The sequence below is a fragment of the Morus notabilis genome, unplaced genomic scaffold (assembly GCF_000414095.1).
Source record: "Morus notabilis unplaced genomic scaffold, ASM41409v2 Scaffold315, whole genome shotgun sequence".
Taxonomy (NCBI): domain Eukaryota; kingdom Viridiplantae; phylum Streptophyta; class Magnoliopsida; order Rosales; family Moraceae; genus Morus; species Morus notabilis.
Genome location: NW_010360512.1, coordinates 129773 through 145767, shown reverse-complemented (window position 1 = coordinate 145767; position 15995 = coordinate 129773). Strand labels below are relative to the sequence as shown.

Here is a 15995-nt window from a genome sequence, read left to right as displayed (position 1 = left end):
AGTAAAAAGCTCTCAGAAACATTTATATTTAATTTTTTTACTATAATAAAAAATTCTCACATAAAATTATATTTTAACTCAAATTAAAAATTTATATTAATAAACTAATCGCCGATTCGAGTTTAGACCCCTCGTTCCACTTTTCAGACTTATTTCAGAGTAATTTCACTCCCACAGTTGAGATTCCCTGCTCTCCCCTCTTCACATTTGATCGTTGTGTCCCACAATACAGATTCTTGTCTTCTTCCTCCACGTATTATTACATATATGTGTTCCAACTTCCAATTTGTATTTCTTTAATTTGCTATTTTTTGCCCATCGTTCAGCGTGTATAGTATTACTTTGGCATATTTTTTTTCTTTTTTCCTTTGCTACTAATTAGCCGTTGTTGTGGCATGTTTACTTATCAAGAGTAGAGAATGAGAATTGAAATTTAGAATCAATTCTATATTTACTTACCAATTTATATCCTGAAATGATAGTGAAAATGTGTGGGTCCCACACCAATTTGAAATTAAGGAATGGGATTTGCACTCTCCTCACCCCCCACCGGATTGCCACTCCTATTCCTAATATTAAATACAACATTACGAATTTACCCTTAAATTTTTCTCCTTTATTTAACTCTCTAGGGTTTATTTTCCTCTTTCTCTCTGAGCCATTTACCATCTCCTCTTCTCCTTTTCTGCCGGTTCTTCAATTTGCAGGTAGGACATAAATCATCTTTTATTTTTGTTTTCGGTTTGCTTTTTTTTTTTTGGGTTGAACATGTTGATAATGGTTTAAAAGCACAGGGTGAACATGTTAAGAACAGGGTGATTAGTTTCAATTTTAAGAGATCCGGAAGAACGATTAGTAAATATTTCCACGAGTGTTTAAAAGCAATTATTCGGTGTCAAAAAGAATTTTGGAAAACCCTAGAACCAGTTTTGGAGAACTCAACTGACCCTAAATGGAAGTGGTTTAAGGTATGTGTTCTCTTTTTTTATTATTTTGAAAAAAATTTGTTTTAAATTATATTTGTGTTCTTAAAATTTTATGCTTCTTTTTCATAATAATGTAGAATTGTTTGGGAGCATTGGATGAAACGTATGTAAGAGTTTGTGTGCCAGGGGCAGACAAATCAAGATATAGAACAAGGAAAAATGAGATTGCTACTAATGTCTTAGGAGTTTGTTCACAAGACATGCAATTTATATATGTCCTACCGGGATGGGAAGGAATGTTATTGAGTGGTGCTTTGGATTATTGAAAATGCGATGGGCTATACTAAGAAGTCATTGCTTTTATGACATAAAAATACAACGACAAATAATTTATGTATGTTGTATGTTACATAACTTTATTCGAAGAGAAATGGCTTATGACCCTATGGACTTTGTGTACGATAATGATCCAGCACAACAATTGAACAATGAGACGGAGTTTATCGATTCCATTGAAACATCTACCGAGTGGACTACATGGAGACAAAATTTGGCACAATAGATGTGGACTGAATGGCGAGCAAGTAGAGAATAGGATTAAGGATTGACTTTTTGACAATATTTTTTTATTATATTTTTCGATTTATGACTTGGAACTTCTTTTTGAGAGTTTATGAGTTAAAACTTAGTTATTTTGTTCTTATTTTATTTCATCATCATATTCTTTTCTTGAAATTGAGTTAAAATTTATTGAGAAAAATAACTTAGATGAATAATTAGGTGTGATTAAAAAAATCTAATTACTAGTTAGTTATTTTAATATTAAGATAGTTAGCATAATATATAATTTTTTTTTAAAGTTCAACACACAAAAATCTACTAAAAGGGTAGGTAAGTAAATTTATAACAGTTTATTCCGATTCTGAGTGTAAGTAAACGCATGAATAGGATTGGGATTGATTCCGATTCCAATTCCTGGAACCTAAGTAAACAGCTTATTTTGACTCCGATTTCTGACTCCAATTTCTGCTCACTTCGAATCCTGTCCACTCCGATTGATGTCCACTCCGATTACGAATAAATAAACATGTCCTTAGTGTGTTCCAAATAATTATTTAAAAAAAGTTAATAAAAGAATTTAACTATATTTTCTTTATTTTTATTTCCCTTAATATATTTTTGATCAGGTTTTAATTTCATTTGTTCATGAAATTTTTTTTATCATTATCAACTTCAGGAAAAAAAAAGAATTTATCAATTAAGAAAAAAAACCCAATTTATATCGATTACTCTTAGAAGTTGTTCTTTTATATTTTTGAGTTAGAGTAATTTGAGTGATAATCTTGAGTTGAGTTTGAGTTATAATTTGAGTTAAAATTGTAACTTGAGTTTGTGTTTAAATGTGCACATTTGAGTTATGATTTGAATTGAAAATATTTTTTAGTTTATATTGAGTGGGTCAAAACTTAAATTTATATTTAGATAGTATTTTAATAAAAACTCAATGGTGATGAAAAATGTTAATAGGGTATATAGGTGTGGTTTTATTCGTCTTTTCGTTGTGAATGCATAGAAAAAAAATTCTCTCAATCAGAATTAAAATGAAAAAGTTATGACATTTTTAAAAATAGAAAAAATATTATTCATTAACTTGAGTTCGAGTTTATAAACTCGAGTTGAAGGGCAAATTTAAACTCGAGTTTAGCTCTAAACTCAAGTTCAAACTCAAATTTTACAAAAGAACATGAACTTGAATAAAATTGTAACTCGAATTTAAATTTTTTATGAGTTTTGTTACAAAATAACAACCCCTTAAACATCCAAACACTAATTCAAATATTATATCATGTCCAGATTAAAAGTTATACTATATATCTAAACGTCATTTTAAATTATTGTTTAAATTTTTCTGTTTAAATAAAAAAATTTAGATCAACACAATTTGAACCGCCAACTAAACGACACTATTCTCTCTTCTATCACTTTCTCTCTCTTCCCCCGCTTTCTTCCTCGCACGCAGCCACATACTCCGGTGACCTACTCGGCGTCGATTTTCAACACCTCCTGGCTCGTTGAAAAGCTCTTGTCGAGCCGAGTCTGGAACCGTGCTGTGCCACCGCCATCTCCGCTGGAAGAAGGCGCACTTGCTGGAAAAAAAGGCCGAAGAAACCCAAATCTTCCCTCCATCGTCTGACCTCCGACCGGAGTGAATCTAGTCTCTATAGACTTAGAGCGATAAGGGGAACAAAACCCTTTAGGTGCTGGCCCTCGATTTTTGCCATAGAAGCTTTGTTCGGGCTATCACTTTTGGCCCTCAACGCTTGATTTTTCGTCTTTTTTTGGGGTTTTCTTGCTTTTGTTTTCAGGTTTGACGTTGTGGCAACGATAGGGGTGGGTCACACTAGGTAAGGTCGAGCTCGTCGGTGGTTGTGTTGGCGTGGTTGGGCTCGCCAAAGAAAGAAGAGGGGATGATGCCTTGCTAAGCGCGATGAGGCTGGGGTGCCAGGACTGGGTGGCCGAGGTTGGTGACGTCGCGGCTGTGGCTTGCCAACAGAGAGAGATAAAGAAGAGAGAGAGTTTTTTAGAGTTTTTAATTTTTGTTTTTCTATTTTATGGTTATTTGAAATATTTTTAAAATGTTTGTGACAAAATAAATTCTGGATAAATTAATTAAAAAATAGAAATGGCATTTCACGTCCTAAAAAGAGACTTAAGGTACAAAAAAATATTTTTTAAAATATCAACGTACTAGTTTAAAATTATCAAAAACATAGAATATCAAATACATATTTCGATTTAACATATAATACTAAAATGAAATTTTTTCTTGAAAATTCAGTGTAAATTGGGAATGACAATGTTACTGGCTAATCTATTTATCCGTAGGAACTTGCCTTAAATGAGACAGGAAAAATCCAATTTAAACGGATTTAAATTGTAAATAAGTTAAGATTTTAACCCGTTACGAATTGCGGGATGAGGACAGATTTAGAGATCCCTTCATATTCTCCATTTTCCAATTCCGTTTAATTATATTCTAATATTAAACTAATGATAATATATATAATATGCTATGTATGCTATTGCAAGTTAAAATATCAGCTATATATATATATATATATATACACACACACACATACATTCAAAACGATTTCTTTTTATTTTTATCTTTACGTAGTCACATTATGTATTTATTCATTTATTTATGATGAAAGAATTAAACGGGACACCACAAGTATTCTAAATCTGTGACAGAAAAACCCGTCCCGTACTCCATCAATTTATGCATATTAATGGCATAGTGATGATGAGTGTTTTTATTCATCGAGTGGGTTGGCAAGAAGATTATCCAACTCCAAATTCATCCAGTTCAATTGTCATTCTTAATATAAACCAAGAGTTTTTAAAATTAAAAGTATCATATTTAAATTACATGTCTAATGTTTAGTATCTCAATTGGTATAAATAATCACATTATAACACGTCATTTAATAGAGTTATATATGAAAACAGAAAAAAAATAATTAAAAAAAATTTTAAAATTTTTAAATGACGTGATACAATATAATGTATTAGACATCATTTTAAGTATTGAAATTAGACTTTGAAGTCGTAAGAATCTTCAGGAGATACAAGTTTGAATGACCCTTTTTAATATAAGCATTATGTAACATGTTACTTTAGATCGATTTTTGTTTTAAAAAATTTTGGAAACCAAAAATATAAAATTGATAACAACTTAAGAAAAAAGAAAGCAAAAAAAAAATATATATATATCAAAAATGATTTTTTTAATTAAATAAAGCTGTTTAAAGGAATGAACTACTTGACAATTAAATGAGATATCAATCCATAAAAAAAAATGAGATATCAAAATTTAATTGAATTTTAAAAAATAATTAATTTCTTCCTATTAAAAAAAGAAGAAAACGATAAATTGAAATTTCCGTTTTCCGATGGATTTTCTTTCTTTTTCTTGAAAGGCGTTTTCCGATGGATTTCAAAAAATATTTTCGTCTTCCTCTATCTGTCTCTTCTCTCTCGCAGCCTCATTTCTTTTGAGTTTCTCTCTCCTCTAAATTTCAGTTCCATTTGTTTCATCTTTGACCAAATCTTCGCGTACATTTCAGAGGTAATTATCTTTTATTTCCCAATATTCGTAATTTTCGTATTCTGCATATCTGCTTTCTTTGCTTAAAACTTTTAATTAATGTGTATCAGAAATATTCTGAGTGTCGAATTGTTTTCTCTTGACTCCTTTTTTGGGCCACTTATGATGAGATCGTTGGTTTGCTGTTCTGTTTGCGTCTTTAAGTTTTAAACAAAGCCTTGTTTCTTTTGTGAGAAGTTGAAAATATGGTTTTTGTTTGCTTGGTTTTTTAATATTTAAGGTGAATTTTACGGTTTAAGATTAGGGATGTTCAAGTACAAAACTGTCAAAGACTTCTTTTTTTTGGTATGATATTCTTGAAATAATTCTAAAAATATTTTTTGGATAAAAAAAAGAATTTGTGAGTATTATTCCTCTATTAATCGTCTATTAAGCTGGTTTCTCTATTAAACGTCGCACAGTTGAGGTTTTATTTTGTTTCAGTTTCGGTCTTTCTGTTTATTTGGTGTTAAATATTTGACGGAATCTATAAAAATTATAGACTAAAATTGAAAATATATAAAGTTTAGACTAAAACAATACAAAAAAATAAGTTAATTTTCACATATAGACCTCAAAGTTTAGCTGTTTTTAATTTTAGACTCTAATTTACACAGATTCTATTAAATTTTAATGCCTAACGACTTGATTCCAAAATCACCCAGTTTAGGGACTTGGATTTGCTTGTTTCCAAATCAACCAGTTTAGGAATTTTGATCATTTCAAGGTTGGTTTCTGGGTTTTCTGAATTCTTTGGAATTGTTGATTGCAAGGAAAATTTGATAATTTGAAGGTTTCTGAGTTGTCTTAATTCATAAAATTTGATAATTTGATAATTGTTGCTTGAATTGTCGGTTTCTGGGTTGTTGAGATTCTGAAGAGTTTTGGATTGTGAGGAAATTTCATGATTTTAAGGTTGGTTTTTACTTTCTGGGCGTAATAAACTATTGTTCTTCATTCTCAAAAAAAAAAAAAAAAAAAAAGCTATTGTGCTTCAGTTTTTTTTTTAATATAGGCTACAATCTGGTGTGAATGAGACTACGTAAACCTTCACTAAGATTTAATATGGATCGTTGGATTTTACCCTACCGGTAGGGAGAAAAAAGCTCCCCCTACCATAGACATGCCCAAAATATATAATAGAAACAGGCCTAAATTGTAGGCTAAAACTTTGGGGCCTTAAGCAGCCGTTTAACCTGCCTTAGGGTTAAGCCGGATCTGAAATTAAATGCGTTAATGTCTTTGTATTTGTTGTACTTTTGCTAATTACAAATGACAATACCATACAATATAGAGCTAGAGAAAGATGGTTTACAATCATTAGTGATTTTCTTATTTAATTTTCCTCCCTTCTCTATCTATTTGTTTGATTGCTTGTATTTGCATTTTGTTTCGATTCACGGGGAGGGCGTGCATTTTAGTTGATTTGCGCAAGTATTTGCTATGGCTGTTTCAGATTGTAATTTAGTGGGAAGTCAATGTTTTGTTGTATTGCGTAGTTTGAATGGCTGTTTGATGCTTTGCCCATAATGTATTTCAAATGCGGTTTTGTAAGTTTCCAAGATGTATAATGTTGTTTCAAGTGTAAGATATCATACAAAGGTGTTCACTTTTCAAATTTTCAACCTAATGATCAGATGGATAGAAAACGACATGTTGCGATAATTACTACTGCCAGCCTACCATGGATGACTGGAACTGCTGTCAACCCTTTGTTTCGTGCTGCCTATCTTTCAAAAGATGGGGAGAGAAAGGTTACGTTAGTAATTCCGTGGTTATCTTTACAAGATCAGGAGCTAGTATATCCCAACAATATCAGATTCAGCTCACATGTAGGGCAGGAGGCATATGTCCGTCAGTGGCTTGAGGAGAGGACTGGGTTTAAGTCTGTTTTCGAGATACTTTTTTATCCTGGAAAGGTAATCATATAGCTGTGGTTTGTGACAGTTTCTGCATTCATGAATCAATCGTATACATGGATGAGGGTTTTCTTTTCTTTTCTTTTCTTTTTTTTTTTTGGGTTTTCGTTTTTCATGTATCTCAGAGTATCTCATAGGAGGTACCTTTATCTATTCTTTCGACTTAATCGTGAAGAAGATGCTTTTGATGTGAAATAAAGACCCCGACATCGACTTTATTGTTTAGATGCTGTACATACTAATGCCTACACTAACTTGTTGCATAACTTATGGTGCAGTTTTCTGTAGATAAAAGGAGCATTCTTGCTGTTGGAGATATTTCCGAAAGAATCCCTGATGACGATTCGGATGTTGCAATTCTTGAGGAACCTGAGCACCTCACCTGGTACCACCATGGGAAGAGATGGAAAAGTAAATTCCGCTTGGTTATAGGGATTATTCATACCAATTATCTGGAATATGCGAGGAGGGAGAAGAATGGAAGACTGCAAGCATTTCTTCTCAAACACATAAATACTTGGGTTGTTAGTATATATTGCCACAAGGTATAATTCTTAGTTTTCATGAAACGACTTCACATCCATGCTGACTAAGATAGTTGCTACCATGTTGCGTCCTCTCTTTCTATGTTTTTTGTTAGGAACCTGAAAATTTGAGCTTCATTAACAACACTAAAAATAGAAAATTACAGAATAGATGGGCGGTTTCGAGGACCCCCAACCTCCAAGATAGTGCATAACACTAGACACTTTCTACAAATCTCCTCCTCCCTCTCCCTAGCAACTAAACCCCCTATTTATATTACTAGTAAGACTATTAAAAAAGACTTCTAAATATTAGGTTCCTAACATTTCTCCCGCTCCAAAAAAACACCTTGTCCTCAAGGTGTTAAGTAATCACAGCCGTGTGACTCCACTTCCTTCCAATCTTGATGAGGTTGGATCTTCGAACGTCGACCGGAATGATTCGTACAGAACTTGCTTCAAATGTTCTTGTTAACTTTATCTTTTCAACTTCACACTTTTGTTTAGAGCTAAAATTGAGAACCACTTGAAGGGCAGCGAAACCATGAAGCTCAGCCTCAAAATCATCCTTGTCGCATTGGAAAACCTTGTTGGTCAGCTCAAACAATTCATTTATAACAAAAACCTTCCTCCCACAAGCGTTATCTTGTTGCAGTGCATGTTCCACCTCACCAGAGAAAGCTGTCTTGCTGTTTGTCAGAATATCAACAATGGAGGGTAGTTGCAAGTGTACACTCTCCATTCTTTTGTCAACATCCCCATAATTGATGCAAACAGAATCAAATTATCTTTTATAATACAAGAATGGACTTCTTTCACTAGTGCAACAAACTCTGGTTCTAGAGTAACATCCTTGGAAAATTTTGATGTCATTGACATCTTATTTCCCATATCTTGAAGCCCCTCATTACTAGCACCAGATTGAAAACCAACTTCATTTTCAATGCCTTGGTCCACCTTGCCATCAAAATTCTTCCTAGTCAAGACTCCTTGAACATCCATTTGATTTGAAACATCGGTTGTTTAAGCTGGAAGCAACCTACTTGAACTACCTACTACTTGCTCTTTATCGACTTCCAATTTTGTAATGATAATAACTCTCTCTAAAACCGAATTTGAAATCTCTTTCCTAGGTTTGGCAAGTACCTTGAATTGTCGTCTATAGTCAGCCATGGTATCCTCTTGACGTTTCACCAAGAAACTCTCATGTAAGGCCTCATCGGATGACAATCTGAAATGCTTAAGCAGATGAGTCTTCAATTCATTCCAACTGTAGAATGGGCAACGAGCATCCTGCCATTGATACCAAGCCAGCATCACCCTTCATAGCCATTTCAGCAGTTTGGATTTTCTCATTGTTCGTCATTCTATAAAACAAAAAGTATCGTTCAGCTCTAAAGACCCACCCATCAGGGTCTTCTCCGGCGAACAATGACATATCCATTTGCTGAAATCGTTGATTCGTTCAGCCCTCCCATAGGGTGCCGTGCTACCTCCCCCTCTCCCTACTCGAAACCCTTGGATTGGTTTTGACTCCAAATCGAGAAGACCCAACTCGTTCTCTCAAATCAGATTGCAAAACCCAATCTCCCTCACCCAACTCATATCGCCCAGACCTAACCCCAGTCAGGCCAAAACTTGAAGATCCAGTCCATATTTGGCTGTAATTGGCTCTAATCTTGCTGTAAGTTCGAGATCCAACCCTAACATCATCGGAATCAGTCTCAATCACATCAGAATCGCAAAACCCAGACCTAGGGCCACCAGAATTTCGGGACCCATCGCTAATTTCGCCGGAATCCTCCCAAATCAGGCCGAACTCGCGTGACCCAGTCCGAATTCGGCCAGAATTAGCCTCAGACGTACCGGAATCACGAGGCACGGTCCAAACCGGGCCGGAATCAGCCCAACCGTGACCGAATCAGGGCTAGATTCCCTCTTCCAAGGGTACCCATGCCGTCCCAGCCCCGGAGCAAGCCTCTCCTCCTCTAACTCCGGGTCCCACTCTGATTCCCGTCGCCGACCAAGCTCCATCACCTTTTCCCGACGGTTGCGACCTCCTTACGCTCTCCTCGCGCCGTCGAACAAGCCCTCACGCTGCAGATCCAGACCACCTAGCCCCAGTTCGCGACGGAACTTGCGCTCCTCCATGAGACCCACGTCTCTCCGGCGATCGTTCTCCCTTCTCGCGACCTCGGCCTTCGCGAATCGGCGCCCCCCGATGACGATCGTGCCAAAAATCTTCCTCCACTCCGCCTGGGTCGTCGCAATCCGTGATCTCTTCGCCCGGAAAATCGCGGTGCTGCTGCTCTCCGTTCCGCCGCGAACTCCGTCGGCCCTTTCCGGTACCGGCCGTGCCACCAACAGCGCCTCCATTCGCCGGAGGGCCGCCTGCAAATCACCTATTTGCGTCCGAACTTTCCCCATTTGTCCATGAAGTCCCTCCATACTCGCTCCCAACCCAGCCACCTCCCCCCGAATCTGTGGCAGGCTCTCCGCCACCACCTCTTGGACTGCCTCCTCAACCACCACCAATCCCTTCTCCACGGTGGTCACCCTCTCCGAATCTGCCGGTTTAGGCGCCATGGATCGGTGCTCTGATACCATTATTAGGAACCCGAAAATCCGAGCTTCATTAACAACACTAAAAATGGAAAATTACAGAATAGATGAGCGGTTTCGAGGACCCCCGACCTCCAAGATAGTGCACAACACTAGACACTCTCTACAAATCTCGTCCCTCTCCCTAGCAACTAAACCCCCTATTTATACTACTATCATGACTATTAAAAAAGACTTATAACTATTAGGTTCCTAACATTTTTATTTCTTGTTTCTCCACTCCTAAATAGTATATCTAGTATATGCTCAAATGCTAAAATTGTTCATTTTAAAATTCTTTGAGAAGTTGAATTTCTTTCCCCCCATTTATCTTCATATATACAGTTGCTTACCAGATTTCGTCTATCTTGTCCTTGTAGGTAATTAGATTATCTGCTGCCACCCAGGATTATCCAAAATCCATCATCTGTAATGTTCATGGAGTTAATCCCAAGTTTTTTGAGATAGGCAAGAAAAAGTTAGAGCAACAACAAAATGGTGATCAGGCATTTACTAAAGGTGCTTACTACATTGGGAAAATGGTTTGGAGCAAAGGCTACAAGGAGTTACTCAAACTTCTTCGTGATCACCAAAAGGAACTCGCTAGCCTTGAGGTTGACTTGTATGGAACTGGAGAGGACTCTGATCAAGTTATGGAAGCTGCTAAAAAGCTGGAACTGGCTGTTCGAGTTAATCTCGGACGTGACCATGCTGATCCTCTGTTTCATGAGTAAGCGCTCAACATCCTGTTAAATTTCCTTATTTTGTCAGTTAAATTATTGATTTTATCTTCTATTATTATTGATTTTATCTCCAATAGAAGGAAAAAGATATATGTTTAACTTCCGCCTTCCCGAGATTGCTCTCCTCTTGGACCTTCATTTTGTTCAATGTTTAGGGCATGTTTACCAAACCATAAAAGAACGTAATGGGAAAGGTAAGGAGATTGGAAAGGAAAGTAAAGAAACAAAAGGTGGGATCATTGATTCTCTTTCTAGTAGTGTCTACTAAACTTAAGAATAGTAATCTAATCAATGTAAAGAATAGTAATCTTATCAATATATTTAATAAAATGTCCTCAAGAAATCATTGGCCTATAACTTGAGAACTTATTGAGGGTATGCCAATAAATTTGATATTCATTCCGGGGAATCAATACCAAGGTGGATGCAAGAATTGTGATTCCCTTTCCTCATTCCATATTTTTGTTGGTAGATACATAATTAGATGGGAAAGGGGATCCCTCCTAATTTTCCTTTTTTTATTTCATGCAAAGTACCCTTAGCTTAGTCTAGTGAAGTCTCATTTTTGAGATTTATGTCTCCCAAATATCTGTTGTCAACTGGGTTAGAATTTTCATTCACTCCTTGTGCACGTTTCCTCATCAAAACTGAGTTTAATGAGTTTTCTTCCTTAGTAATGATCAGCTTTCATAGGGATGTGTACATATCAAATTCTCTTTTACTTTTTTTCTTATTCAGTTACAAAGTGTTCTTGAATCCAAGCACCACAGATGTAGTTTGCACAACCACAGCTGAAGCCTTAGCAATGGGCAAAATCATTGTCTGTGTGAATCATCCGTCTAACGAATTCTTCAAGCAGTTCCCGAATTGCCGAACATATAATGACAGCAAAGATTTTGTTAAGGTCACACGCAAGGCTCTGGCTGACGAGCCTGCGCAGCTGACTGATGCACAGAGGCACGAGCTATCCTGGGAGGCTGCCACAGAACGGTTTTTAAGAGCTGCTGAGCTGGACCATGCGTCCACAAAAAACCTGTCAAAATCTCCTTCAAATAACTTAATGTCTACATCGTTGAATCTTGGGGAGAAGATTGAGGATTTATCAGCACAAGTGCATAATTTTGTTTCTGGATTTGAAGTATCACGAAAGATATTTGGTGCAATCCCGGGGAGCTTGCAACCAGACGAAGAGCAACGCAAGGAACTGGGTTTGGTCATGCCTGCAGGGATTTAAGGCTCACAAAATTGGTTTGTTGGATGCTCATGTTCACCACTTAGGTACTGAAATCAAATGGGGCTCAAAAGATTCGTGCTGTACTTCTTTCTTGTGTACATCAATTCTTAATTTGAATCATTTGCTATTGCAAATGACTCATGTTAAACTAGGTTGTTGGGATCATTAGTCGCGCTGGTCATGGGGCGGGGAAAAGCATTTTTTTCGTCTTTGTAATTGCTATTTGATAATTGATATCTGTAAATTCATGTGAATTACTTGGGATTTTCTAGAGTGCGTTTTTCTTCTTCAAACTGGAAAGCAATACGAAAAACAACAATAGGAATATGAAAATCTCTTTAATGCCCTGTTCTGCATGCTAAATGATAATGTATATGAAATATCACCGGGGACAATGTAGGTTGAGAATGAGCTTCTTCTCTATAGGTAAAAAGAATTAGATTAAAGCAATTGCAACGAGTATATAAATGTATTTTGTCCCTTTAATTATTTAAAATGAAACTAAATTATTAGTTTAACAACTATAACATTAGATTACTTAAATTTGTTAGAACATTGAGGATGGTACTTAGCAATTGCCGACTGCTAATCTAATTCCAGAAACTTGAGACAAACTATCCAATGCCCATGACATTCTGAATTCCAATTCTGTAACGGCTGGCATTTCGCCCGCAGAATTCTAAAGCAAAACCGCATTCCCTGTGCTGTAATTGAGAAAACCAAACAACCAAATCCAGCTCAATAACACAATACCCCTTATACTCTCTTTTGTCCCATTCCTCGTGCAAAATATTCAAGAACCTGCGAAGAAAATTAGCCACCAAATTAAGCAAAAATTAATTGCTTCTGATTAAAGAGATACTTCCAAAATTGTTCCTTCATTTCTTTCGTGTGCAGCATTGCCCCGCGTGGAGCACAGAAGCATCTTTTTCCGGAACTCCAAGATCCCACTTGAGTTAATTACACCTTCCTCCTCTTGTTCATAGCGTCAGACTCGGCACGAGTAGTGCTCGTAGAGATTGTCATTTTTAAGTAGAGTTTTGGTGATGAGAGGATTTTGAGGACGGAAATCATTAATGGCTGACGCGAATTCTTCTTCAAGCTCGAAGCCTGACGGACGGGTTGTCGACAGTTCCCACCATGACGATCATGAGGAAGAAAGAAGATAGCCTTGAGGCCGGGGTTAGTAATACTTTAGTAGAGGGATTCGTTCTCTGATTCGAATCATGATTCGTGGTTCATTACAGTATTTTTTCTTATAAAAAATTTACGTAAATCGAAAATGATTCGAATCACATGATTTGAATCCTCCAACCAAACGTTCTCTTAATATTAATCTTTTATCTTCAAGTAGTAATGATATGCAGACACAAACATATGAAACACATGCATGCATGTCAAAAACAAATGTTTTAAGTATTTGAATGCCTTGGTGTGGTTTACCCATGGATTGCTTGTCGAGTGGAAAATCATATGTAACAATTAATTGTGTTTTATTTTTTTATTTTTTTTTTTGGGGTTTGTGTTTCTTTCCTTCTGTTGAAAAATTTTTTAATGGTGAAAAATTTTTAATGGTTTTTTTTTTTTTTAAATAATTTTCCCTACTGTGAGAGCGATATTTCAGGTATGTATGCCCGTTGATTTCTATGGAATTATGGGTTAGGTTTATATTTTCTTTTGTAAGTGATTGACATTAGGAAGACAGAACTAAATAACGTTTTTTTTTCCTCAAAATATTTGTGGTAAATACATATTTTAATACATTTATGGTAAATAATATATATTTACGGTAAATGATTCATTTAGTAGCATATTTACTGTAAATTTACCTTATAAATTATTTGCTTCCTAAATTAATCAGTCACAAAATAATATGATATTTACCGTAAATATTTTAAAAGATATAGCATATTTTCTATAATTTCACTTGAAAAAATTGGTTTCTGTTTTTTTGTCACCACTCTATGCTTAAAAAGAAAAATAAAGAAAAGGTATGGCAGGCAGCCTTTTTTTAATCAAAATTATAATAAGAGTACTAAAAAAAATGGCTATTCATCTATTTAAATCTTGGAATACTAGTACTCAAATTAGTTGTATTTTTATTCTGTCTGGGCTGTGGGTGCTAATTGGAAAGAGTACTTCTACTACTCATTAATTCCAAAACGTTAACTAATTACCCGCGATTAAAAAGTAACAAGAAATTAAGAACAATTATTCGGCATCCAAATCATTTACCAAATTTAGATACCAAATGATGTGACAATTAATTTGTCGAATTGTAATAATTGGTAAATAATATTTGAGTGTGCATAATGGCATATCTTATTTAATCAATTTTTTTATTTGCCTCGGCTGATACTTGAACTTGAACTTACCACACTCACGGGCCCGTTCATTTCGCTGATTCGAGTTTAAAATTCGAGTTTTACTACAGTAAAAAGTTCTCACAAACAATCACATCTAACTAAATACCAATTGAGCTAGCTAGCCTCAATTAGTTTTAATTAATTATATACGGACAAATGTATTGTTACATCATTTAGGGTGCATTTAATTGGGTGAAAAGGAAAGAAATAGAATAGAATGGAATTTAACTATGATGATTGGTTGGATTTATAAAAAAGGATTGGTCATTTAAAAGGAATGACTATTTACTTATTTTGGGTGAATCATCATTATTTTCTCACATGAGAAGAATATCCATTCCAAACTCTTTTCTTCTTTTTTATTTTATTTTATAGTATAATATAATGTTGTTGTAATTTTTAATTATATTATAACTAAAATATTATTATTTATTATATAATCTTATAATATATTATAACATATTATAATTATATTATCAATTTTAATATTATTATTATATTCTATATCATAATTATATAATAATAATTTTATTATATCATATTACATTTTATCTATTATATTAATTATATTGATATATAAAATATTAGTGTTATATGTAATATAAGAATAATTTTGTCAACATGAAAATATTCATATTTTATTTTATAGTGTTTCTGAAATTACAACTAAATAAATGAATCAACGTTCTTTTTCATTTCATTATCAGTACCATTCTCATTCTCATTATCATTATTATTCCCTCACTGCAGACTACGGTGAGCATTTTATATTCTATATCATAATTATATTATATTATATAATAATAATTTTATTGTATTATACTACATTTTATATATTATATTAATTATATTGATATATAAAATATTAGTGTTATATGTAAGATAAGGATAATTTTTTCAACATGAAAATATCCATATTCAATTTTATAGTATTCTTAAAATTACAACTAAATAAATGAATTAATTTTTTTTTTTCATTTCAAAACCACAATTCTCATTCTCATTACTATTTCTTCTACCGCAACTAAACACACTCTTAGTACCTAAAAAATAGTAGACAAATCAATACCGTTAGCATGATCTAACAAGCAAAATATTATCTATTAATAATACTTGAACTTGATGCCCTCAAAGAAAAAAAAAAAAATTATTTAATATATTATTACATGTTTTCAAAAATTAAACCACCAAACGCAGTTTCAGTTTTTTTTAAAACTGAAATCAATCTCTAAATAAAACTACCAAACGCATTTTTAGAAATAATTCAAAAATGAAACTAAAAACGTTTTCATTTTCATTTTCGTACAGAAAATAAAAACGTTTTGGAACCAATTCCAAACGCACCCTTCATTTTCACGTTTTTGTTTTCTGAAAACGGATTTCAGTTTTTTTTTTCTTCTCTCTCTTCTCCAACCAAAGAAGACGCGGGACATCCGGCGAAAGCCCACCGTCGCTCCTCTCCGACTGGCCCGCCACCATCTTCTCCGACTGCCCGCCACCGTCTTCTCCGAATGCCCACCGCGCCCCCCCCG

The 15995-nt window shown here is 34.6% G+C and overlaps 1 protein-coding gene across 1 annotated transcript; it reads left to right on the top strand.

The window, feature by feature from the left end:
* The first annotated feature begins 4887 nt into the window (after positions 1-4887).
* On the top strand, positions 4888-12359 carry LOC21399473 (digalactosyldiacylglycerol synthase 2, chloroplastic). The gene is made up of 5 exons (XM_024164569.1): positions 4888-5058; positions 6714-6995; positions 7274-7540; positions 10501-10850; positions 11602-12359. The coding sequence occupies exons 2-5, from the start codon at positions 6714-6716 to the stop codon at positions 12095-12097; spliced, it is 1395 nt and encodes a 464-aa protein (XP_024020337.1). The 5' UTR covers positions 4888-5058; the 3' UTR covers positions 12098-12359.
* Positions 12360-15995: the final 3636 nt, after the last annotated feature.

Coding starts and splice junctions, on each gene's coding strand:
- LOC21399473 (XM_024164569.1), top strand. CDS start 6,714: ATGGATAGAAAACGACATGTTGCGATAATTACTACTGCCAGCCTACCA. Junction 7,541..10,500: donor TTAGTATATATTGCCACAAG/GTATAATTCTTA, acceptor TTGTCCTTGTAG/GTAATTAGATTATCTGCTGC. Junction 10,851..11,601: donor GCTGATCCTCTGTTTCATGA/GTAAGCGCTCAA, acceptor TTTCTTATTCAG/TTACAAAGTGTTCTTGAATC.